The sequence below is a fragment of the Eutrigla gurnardus genome (assembly GCF_963514095.1).
Source record: "Eutrigla gurnardus genome assembly, chromosome: 12".
NCBI classification, from domain to species: domain Eukaryota; kingdom Metazoa; phylum Chordata; class Actinopteri; order Perciformes; family Triglidae; genus Eutrigla; species Eutrigla gurnardus.
Window position 1 is genome coordinate 24,520,082 of NC_139926.1, and position 10,611 is coordinate 24,530,692.

The following is a 10,611-nucleotide window of genomic DNA, read 5'->3' on the forward strand; positions in this document are numbered from 1 at the left end:
GTTCTCTACGACTAAAGCCAGCGTTTAAAACCCCCGGCAAACCCGCACCACCATGCTAGCTGGTTCTCTATGACTAAACCAAGTGTTTAAAACCCCCGGCAAACCCTCACCACCATGCTAGCTGGTTCTCTACGACTAAAGCCAGTGTTAAAACCCCAGGCAAACCCGCACCACCATGCTAGCTGGTTCTCTATGACTAAACCAAGTGTTTAAAACCCCCGGCAAACCCTCACCACCATGCTAGCTGGTTCTCTATGACTAAAGCCACTGTTTAAAACCCCTTTCCAACCCTCACCACCATGCTAGCTGGTTCTCTATGACTAAACCAAGTGTTTAAAACCCCCGGCAAACCCTCACCACCGTGCTAGCTGGTTCTCTATGACTAAACCAAGTGTTTAAAACCCCCGGCCAACCCTCACCACCATGCTAGCTGGTTCTCTATGACTAAACCAAGTGTTTAAAACCCCCGGCCAACCCTCACCACCATGCTAGCTGGTTCTCTATGACTAAACCAAGTGTTTAAAACCCCCGGCAAACCCTCACCACCATGCTAGCTGGTTCTCTATGACTAAACCAAGTGTTTAAAACCCCCGACAAACCCGCACCACCATGCTAGCTGGTTCTCTATGACTAAGACCAGCGTTTAAAACCCCTTTCCAACCCTCACCACCGTGCTAGCTGGTTCTCCATGACTAAAGCCAGCGTTTAAAACAACCCTGTACCTTTAATAATAATGAGAGTATTTTAGTTTAGCTGCTACAGTAAATAAAACAACACATATTAACAATAAAGATAACTAATTATTTACTTAGAGTGATATATGAACTCCACACTAACAGGAGCATTTTCATCAACTATTGTCCTTCCAATAAATTGATTCATTTTTGTGAGCTGAAGCTATGCTAAATATTAGTTATTAGTCTTATTTTAAACCATTTCATTTTGGTTTGTGCATTATATAGTTAAACGTACATAACAACTTAAACATACTGCAAAAACAACAAATGTATAAATTGATCATTACATATTTAAACAAAGACAATATGGCAGCTTCCCACGTTTGTATAATCTATTAAATATAAATTAAAATTAATATTTTTCAAGCAAATGTGTCGCGACTATGAAGGACATTTCTACAGGCTTTTGTTTTGAAAACAAAAACAAGAATCGATAATTCGCCTAAAAAATGCATTAAAACTAAAGTAAGGAGTGTTTTGAAAATGTGTGGAGTAGAAAATAAAAACATTTAATGAATACTCAAGTTAAAGTACAGATACCTGAAAATTCCTAAGTACAGCAAAAAGGTATTTGTACTTCGTTTGGAATGTGAGTCAGTACATCTATCCGAGGAATTAAGTACACATTTTAGGTACTTCTACTTGAGTTCTACTTCTCCTCCACTGGATTTCAGAGTAAATATACTTCAACTACATTTATCGGATTCAGCTTCTTTACAGTTTTCCTTCCTGTCTAGTAAGAATCTCCAGATGTGTTAATGTTGAATGTTTGATGAAGTTTTCCTTTATGTCAGCAGTATATACACTAGGGAACATTTTTACTGCACAACAATGGACACTAGGTGGCGTAAGAAACCCACATAGAGCTGGCAGGACCGTTAAGTGATGACGAGCTCACAGGTTCAAATGTTGGTGAAAAAACTAAAACATCAGTTTAACATCTGTTGGTCCTGCTGCTGGAGCTTTGATCTCTCAGAACTTCTGGGTCCAATTCAAACCCGGATCTCCGTGTTCATGCTGATGAGTGGTGCATGGAGCAGTGTCATGTTTTATACGACCACTAGGGGAGCCACAGTCTCCCCTTTACCCCCATATTTGCTTTCTTTATAATCCTAAGTGGAGGTTTTGATTTCTCATCAGTGTTTGTGAGGTTTGAGAACAGAGAAAGAACTTCAGACCAGAATCCAGATGGATCCAGATCCAGTAAGCTTGCCGCTCTGCTGCTTGTGTTCCACCCGTTGCTCCTCCACAGTCCAAATATGGTCACTTCCTTCACCGGTTGCAAAAAAAAAAAAAAATGCCTGCTCGAGGCTCTGAAACGGAAATCCACCAACCAACAGATGACGTCACCATGACGACGGTCACTTCTTATATCCAGTCTATGTTATGAATTCTAAGCAAACAAAAACTGGTGATTAAATACTAAGAAAACATTATTTATATCATATTCTGTTTCTGCCAATAGACCACGCCCCCTAATTAGTGGTCCTTAAATTAGTTAAACAGCTTTTCATCTTTTAACTTAACCTCTTGGCTTTGTTGGTAAAGTCAACAAACTATGACGTCAGGATAAGTGAGTTCGAGTCCATGACCTGAGGTCAGTTTTTATCCCCGCCCCCCTCTCACCTTATCTCTGCTCATTAGCATAATCACGCAGCTGCACACCGGGAGGTCTCGCAGGTTAAAACCAACGTGCCCGACCTTACAGGGGAGAGGAAACCCGCGGACCCCGAACCATGAGGCCCAACGCGACCCTTCCGGTGCTGTTGTCCGCGTGCTTCCTCGGCGTGTGCGCGCTCTCCCGCGTGGACGAGATGAAGAGCCAGGAGCGGCTCTTCCTCAGCTCCCTGGGGCTCTCCGGGCGGCCCCGGCCTCGGCCCGCCGGGGGCCCGCAGGCCCGCCGCAACGTGCCCTCCGCGCTCTGGAGGATGTTCCGGAGGTCAGAGGACAGCCAGGCCCGGGAGGGCGACCCCTGCACGGTGTCGGAGTACGGAGTCCGCGGCAACATCATCCGCTACGTGCAGGACCAAGGTGGGTCACGTGGGTCATAGATGCAGACCAATCGCACTTTATTTGCAATAATGATTAATTATGTTTTAAGGTACATTTTTTAAAATATGCACACTTTATTAATCATGGAGGCTAATGTCTTTGTTTATCATAAAATCTGATTATTTTTCTTTCACCATAACATGACGAGTCATGTGACCAGGATCCAGTGTTTTACTAAAAGTTTGAAGAAGTAAGTTACTTGTGGAGGTTTTGGGGATATACTTCTCATATACGTGCATTTTCTTTAACATTGAAGGAGTAAGGTAAAAGGTTTTGACCCTGTATAACAAGAAAATCACAATAATTTAACTGTAAAATGTTTAACTGTCAAAAGTATGACGTTCTCTACTCGAGTAGAAGTACAGATACTTGTGTTCAAGAATACTCTGATTCAGTTTATGAAAAGGTAGAAATATTGTACTAAATATAGAGTGATACCAGTGGGTTTAAATGTCAATTTAAGGGTTTGAAGCTTTTTGGGCCGGATGGTCATGGTTCCATCTCTAATACTATGACGAACTGCGGCTTTCTTGATTTGTAAAATGATCTTTTGAATAGTGTAACTCGTGATACAATTCAAACAAAATCAAGAAATGATTAGTCTGTTTTCCAAAATAAGGTCCCATGGTGCACCGCTGGACTTCACCTCAATATTAGCCACAAAAACACATTATTTATTGATCAAAGTGTTATTCAGCAACAGTGTTATTCAGATGATTGAAAAGCTTCTTTTTTTTGTCAACATTTCTTTTTATAGCAGACGATAAATGTTTTATTGTGTTAAGATGAAAATCATCATGCTGGTAAATATGCAGAGCGACGACGACCGAGAAGTAATCGGTCATGACAAATTCTTCTTCCCACTGATTTAGCTTATCATGCATCTCATCTCCCCTTAAATAAAGAAAAAAGCAGGAAAGTGGCCCCCTGCTGTTTAACGGCCCCTCTCTCCCCGCTGCTGTGTTTGCAGGCCGGCTGCTCTCTGGCTGGAGCAGCAGCTGTCGGCTCTGTCTGGAGCAGCAGCTCTTCTTCTTCAACATGTCCGTCCTGCAGCCTGTGGAGCTGCTGTCTCTGGCTCAGCTGGAGCTCAAGTTCCACTGGAAGCCCTTCAGACCCGCCGACCTCCTGCGAGGGCCCCGGGCCCTCAGCGTGTCCCTGTACAAAGTGATCCGAGCCACGCTGCGGGGGGCCGATCCCCAGGCCAACCGCCGGCTCCTGCTGTCCCAGTCGGTGCGGCTGCAGCCCGAGCCCACCGCCGTCGCCTTGGACCTCACCTCGCTGGCGGAGGGCTGGCGCAAACCGGGACGCAACTACGGGCTGCTGCTGGAGATGCTGCCCGCCGGCGAGGATCCGGAGGAGCTGCTTCCCTTCCACCCAGGGAACGCCCTCCCGCCGGAGCCGGCCGGAGCCCGGCCGCTGGTCCAGGCCACGCTGGTGGCCGTGTCCCTGAACCCCCACCAGTGTCGCTCCAGGCAGAGGAGGAGCGCCGTCCACCTCCCTGTGACCCCGAGCAACGTGTGCAAGGCCCGCCGCCTCTACATCGACTTCAAGGACGTGGGCTGGCAGGACTGGATCATCGCCCCGCAGGGCTACATGGCCAACTACTGCAACGGTGAGTGCCCGTTCCCGCTCAGCGAGAGCCTGAACGGCACCAACCACGCCATCCTGCAGACCCTGGTGCACTCCCTGGACCCCCACGGGACCCCGCAGCCCTGCTGCGTGCCCATCCGCCTCTCGCCCATCTCCATGCTTTACTACGACAACAACGACAACGTGGTGCTCCGCCATTACCAGGACATGGTGGTGGACGAGTGCGGCTGTCGCTGAGGTCGGGGGTCGTCTCTGACATTCTGATATCCACTTTTAGAAGCTTCTTTATCCAAAGTTCAGAGTCTGGATTTGATAATGTGACTCAACGCTGCTTTGGTTGTTTGTCACATTCAATTTTTAAAAATTTGTATTTGTTTTTTAATATGACGGCTGATTGTTAATAAAATTTGCAATAAATCAAATAATCTTAAATAAGATGATTTGTAAATCAAAAGGTCTCCCTGTATGAATAAAGGATAAACAAATGGATTCTTAACACATTTTTCGATGCTGTATTTTTTTTTTTTTTTTTTTAATCAGGCTCTATTTTTCACCCGATCACGGAAATTCACCAGAATCAATTTTCTGCAACTTTTTTAATCACATCTTTCACCATTGACTAACGTACTTATTTGTTCTGAACACAGAAAGGGGCGGGACTTAGCGTCTCTATGAGGGCCGGTAGTTTAAATGTCACATTTGAGAAGCTGAAAGGGAATGTTTGCTTCATCAAGCATTTTAAATTATTCCTATTGAGCTACTAATCAATTAATCAAATGTAGTCTGAAGATTAAACTTCTTAAAAAAACAAATAATTTCAGATAAGTGTATAGTTTTACTATAAAGGCAAACAGAATATCCAAATTCCTTCTTTGGCACATTGTAATGTTTTCCTTTAGTCTCCCCGCCGTTTTCCAGAGGGTTCAAACCGAGACCAGCTACTCTTTTATCAACTAAAGCAGAAATTAACTCTTATCTCCCCCCGTGATAGCACCACCACCGCCCTCACAGTGCCAGACGGACCACTGGAGTTGCCATGGAGACGGCCAGTCACCCCAGCAACCGGGAGAAGCTGCAGGTTGTAGTAATTAGTGAGAGAGTGACGGAGAGTTTAGGGTGTGAAGGAGGATCCCGGTGGGGTTTCGTGTCATGTTTAAATGTGTCAGTCTTCCTTCCCATCACGTTATGTGAACTTAACATGAAACAAAACAAAATTATTAATCCGTTAAACTTGAGATTTTCTACGTTAAACGGAATTATTGTAGCGAGAGAGTAGCATCAATTCATACAAATGTCCCGAAGATTAAAAAAAAACTATTTTCGGTGCATTAGTGTTCGAACGATGCCCGACTCTACGTCACGTTTGGGAACGTGGAAACGCCCACAAAGTTTAAAGTTTATTTTATAGGATATATGACGTATGCTTTTATGTATATTTATATCATCGTGTATTGAAGAAAACATGTTTACGATGTGAGATAATAAATCAAGTTGGAAGTCATTTTCTCATTGACTTCCGTCACCAGACTTCTACTTGCAACCAGAGGAGTCACCCCCTGATGGCCAGCAGAGAGACTGCAAATTTAAGGCACTCCAGCTTTGGCTTCACTTGTGTGGAGGATCATCATATTTCCGCTGTAAAAGATCTGACAGCAGTGGAATTTTCTCCATGAGGTTTTTTTTTCGAGATTTTGCATTCCTTCCCGTTCATCATCCAGCTTTTTATTTTCCTCTGCAACATAAATGAACTGAAAGAAGAAGATGAATGAACGAGGAAGAGAGAGAGACGGTGGAGCAGCACAGCGAGACAGACAGGCAGAAAGGGAAGTTGCCTCGGGCTGTTCAACAGTACTTTGCTGTCAAAGACAAAGCCATCTCCTCTTGGCCCTCGGGGGCCGATAGTACACACTCGATCTGGAACCGGAGGTCTCAGAAGTGTTTTCTTACTGTCTCTAAAAACTAAAACACTCGCTCTCTCTCCTCCGCCTCCCAAAAGAACCTTCACTCAGTTACCGACGAGCCGCGGAGTCAAATCATCTTTCGGCGTTGACATCGGCGGTGAAGCCTCAGGAGCACCCGATCTCCTCCAGAACTCGCTTGGACTAAAGGGGGGCCGAGTCTGTTTTTTTAGCCACGCTAGCAGATCTGAGGTCCACCACTTTGGTCCCGGCTGAGATATCTGGACATCTATCGGATGGATTGTCGTGAAATCTTGGACAGATGATCATGGTCCCCAGAGGATGCATTCTCGTGACCTTTTTCCTCGAGTTTCACATTCGGGGGTTTTGGGTAAAATGTGGGAACTTGATTAACTTCATCGAGCTCATGAGGTCTAAAACATACTTCAGGTTCATGATCTGCAAACTAAAGTTCCCGTCAGCATCGGCTGTACATTTCCAGTGCTAATTAGCAAACGTTAGCAGGGTGCTAAAGTAAGATGGTGACCGTTGGAAACATCGGTGTGTTAGCATGTTGAGATTAGCATTCGGCACGGCTGTAGACTCGTCTTGATTCAAAGTTAAAGAAGGGAATTGTAGTTCGATTTCAGTTTAAATGCAATGATACAACTTTTAAGCATAACCTGGTTGTATTATCAAAAAAAGAAAAAAAATAGGCCTCTACATCACAGACTGTACCTGGATTGAAAATGTGTAATAAAGAAGACTTTTTTTTTAGGTTTTTCTTTTCTACAAACAGAATAAATGGCATCAGAATCATTTAAAAGATGGTTTAATCACATAAAATAATGTGTCTAACTACAGGATTACAGTCCGCAAGCAGGCTAGCTTTCAGCTAACAAAGCTAACAGCTGTTTGATATGGGAATTAGATGATTAGAAGATATAATTAATTAAAATTAGCATCTCCGCCTGGTCAAAAATGTGCTGTTCTAACCTGTTGACCACAAACTCTACAAATAAACTTCTAGTTAAATCTGCGTTTTCATTGAGTTCAGATTGTTATCGGACATGATGGATAATGGCTTCCTTTCTCTCTCTCTTCCTCTGCGTTTTAACTCGGCCACGTGTGCACAGCCGATGAGGAGTGAATAATCAATAGCAGTCGAGATGGAGCCGCCATGACCGAGCCGTCCTGACTGGATGTGGCTTCTTCCGTCCGGCCTCCTTTCTGTCTCCGGTCCTTCTGTCCATTTCAACAGGAAGGCAATCTTAATGCTGCAGCACGCTGTGATGTTATAGACCAACAAACAAAGGCTGAAAGAGGGAAGCAAAACTTTATCAGGAGATAAATTACACTTTTTTAATGTTTAACGTCGGCTTATCTGTGGTTACACAGCAGCTTTTTACTGATTCAGCCAACAGAACAGGATGTGGAGACGCATCAGATTGTTGGAGCGACCGGCAGACTTCCTTATTTCCTCAGAGATTATAAGTAAAAACGTTCTGGTGGAAGACATTTAATTAAGCAATCATAAGGAAAGGGAAACATGAAACCAGAAAACAATTGAATTCTGGGATGTTATCTCATATATGCAACTTTTCCCAACATTTAAAGGAGAATTCGGCACTTTAGAGCTTTATATTTCATTAAAAAAAATACAGATAACCCGATATTCCTGAATTTATTCTGAAATAGGAAATATTTGAAAGATGCAGATAGATTCCAACATCATGCTCTGTCTGGGTTACACTGAGTGATGAGTCCTATCACTGGAAACTGAAGGATGTTAATACTGTGTGGAGATGTTCCCCAATCAACCAGCAGGGGGCAATGTGGCTTTAGCTCAAAGTCCACAGCTGACTGGCTGCTGTAGCTGTCTTTGGTTCAATGGGTGCATGTGTGTGTATGAGTGTGTGTGTGTGTGTGTGTGTGTGTGTGTGTGTGTGTGTGTGTGTGTGTGTGTGTGTGTGTGTGTGTGTGTGTGTGTGTTGTGTGTGAGTGTGTGTGTGTGTGGGCGCAGGGCTGAATGGTAAGTTTTTATCATTTCATAATCTTATTAAGGCGTCTCAATAGAACCTTGGAAACGCAGTCAAATCTGATATTTGTTCTCATGTCTGATTCCTCCATCATCTCCAGTTTGATTGACACGTCTTCATATGCGTACACTTACACTTATGAGCATCATAAATAATGTTTGTTGCTGCTGCACAGAGAGTTATTCATACATAAACACATTTTCAATTTAAAGCATGCATGCATAAAGATGCAGATTTTCCATCTGAGCCCCAAACGCTCTGGTTCTGTTCATTAAGCCTGAAGTGTTTGTGGAGGAATATAAACATATAGATGAGGCCTGTAATAAAAAAAAAAGTTAATTATTTTCCAATATTTCAACATAATCACAAAAACCACGTGGGTGAAAAAGGCATAAAATAAGTTCATTAAATATTCATTTTATTTTACATTCAATTGCAGATATTTTGTTTTGAAACTATATGTATGATGAGTATGCGTAAAAATTTTTAAAAAAAATCTAATTCAACCAAGACTCAACATAACAACTTGATGACAAGGCGTCGTCATAGTGATGAAACCAGAGAATTATCACCCAAATGTGCAGCTCCCCTCTGATTTACAGGGCGCCCGGAGCTTAAGGCTACCATATTAATTCACTCTCTAGGCTCTCATGTGCTGATTCATAGTTGTCTTCGGTGAAAAAGCCCTAAAACCCGACTGTACACTTCATCTCCAGCAGTAAACGGCTATCAGACACAGTTAGCAACGAGCTGGCGAACACAACGGAGATCTCAGCAACTAAAAAGCCTTCAGGAGTGGGTGGAGACCAAAAACGGAGCAACATAGTGGCCACACCTCCGAATGATCTGAATGCTCTGTGACGTGTCAACTTTTAAATTCACGACTAGCATCTTATTGATGTGTTTCTAAAGATGCTATGAGATAAAAAATGTACTTTACACTAATATCTCTCTAATCCTTCCAATCCTAGCGTACACGGCGGTGTGTCGGCGTTGTTGCGGCGAGCTTACAGCTTCCATTAGACGTTCCAGCAGCTTTTAATGCGAGCGGCGGCGGAGACGACAGCGAGGCACTTATTCTTCTTTCAAACACACACAAGCTCATCGTTCCATTGACCTCCATAGTGAGTACAGTAATAACCCATCTGATAGGACAAGCACTCTGACTAATGTCCTGTCACCACACACACACACACACACACACACACATTTCTTGGCTCCCATATTTCTAATCCCTTTTGCAGTGTGTGTGTCACACCATCACACACACACTCAGTCACCTAATCAATGATAATGGAATCGCTGTGTATCCTGCCCGGTAACACGACGCCTGTGTGTCATTAACATGCGAACCTAAAGTTCGGTCACGCATGTACACGTGTTCCCGTGTTCCCGTGTCGGAACACGTATTTACTTACAATCAAACCGACGTTACAATTAAAGCCGACGTCAGTCGATCGACGAGCTGCAAGCATTTCCCAACAGGGTTGAATGAGTGTTTGTAACTTTAATGCTCCGGAAATCTACATTTCTCCATAAACAATGAATATAAGTCATGTAAAACAGTGACATTTTAATATGTAGTGAAAAAAAATGTTGCAGAGAGAGGGGGGGCAATATTCAGTTGCAAATTTGCCGTTTTATAAACTCGCAAATTTACCACTTCATAAGTATATATTGTTGATTATAAACAGGTTGCTTGGTTCTGCTAACACGGATGTTTGCCGTTGCTATGACGACAAGGGAAAGCTACCGCTAGCATCTTAGCCCGACCACCCCGATCAATAAAACACCCATAAGATGACAATTTGGCCTCAAATAAATGAAACCAACAATAACCATCAACATCATCACCATAAGGACCTAAAGGAGGCGTATTAATTAGAAAAATAAATGCGTACATCCGTGGGACGTTAGCTAGCATAAATGCCGGTTGCATAATTAACTATGCAAGTTTATGGCAAGTGGCAAATTTGCTATTTTTTTCCCCCAGAATATTGCCCCCCCCCCCCTCTCTCTCGGCTCTGTTTCTTTTTTTCTTTTTTTCCTACAGTGGCCCTAATACGCCGATGTATTTTTTACCAAAGTTATCTACTGACCATTAAAGGAAGTGAAACATTTAGCTGCTAAAGAGCCAACTGCGTTCCCCAGGAGTTGGTGGAGACTAAAACTAAAACATCAGAATGCTAAATGCTAATGTTGCTCTGCGTTTGCAACTTATTTTTTGCATCAGACACATTTCATTTGACACCGACGCTCTTTGGTGCATCCACAAATGAATGCACACGAGTTCTT

The 10,611-nt window shown here is 43.3% G+C and overlaps 1 protein-coding gene across 1 annotated transcript; it reads left to right on the forward strand.

The window, feature by feature from the left end:
* Nucleotides 1-1,645: 1,645 nt before the first annotated feature.
* Nucleotides 1,646-4,763, forward strand: gdf3 (growth differentiation factor 3). The gene is made up of 2 exons (XM_084022941.1): nucleotides 1,646-2,768; nucleotides 3,760-4,763. Exons 1-2 carry the CDS (start codon nucleotides 2,474-2,476, stop codon nucleotides 4,614-4,616), a joined length of 1,152 nt encoding a protein of 383 aa, XP_083879067.1. The 5' UTR covers nucleotides 1,646-2,473; the 3' UTR covers nucleotides 4,617-4,763.
* Nucleotides 4,764-10,611: the final 5,848 nt, after the last annotated feature.

Excerpts from the sequence above, each read along its gene's own strand:
- gdf3 (XM_084022941.1), top strand. The coding sequence starts at position 2,474 with ATGAGGCCCAACGCGACCCTTCCGGTGCTGTTGTCCGCGTGCTTCCTC. Across the intron at positions 2,769-3,759 it reads CCGCTACGTGCAGGACCAAG|GCCGGCTGCTCTCTGGCTGG; the intron begins GTGGGTCACGTG and ends CTGTGTTTGCAG.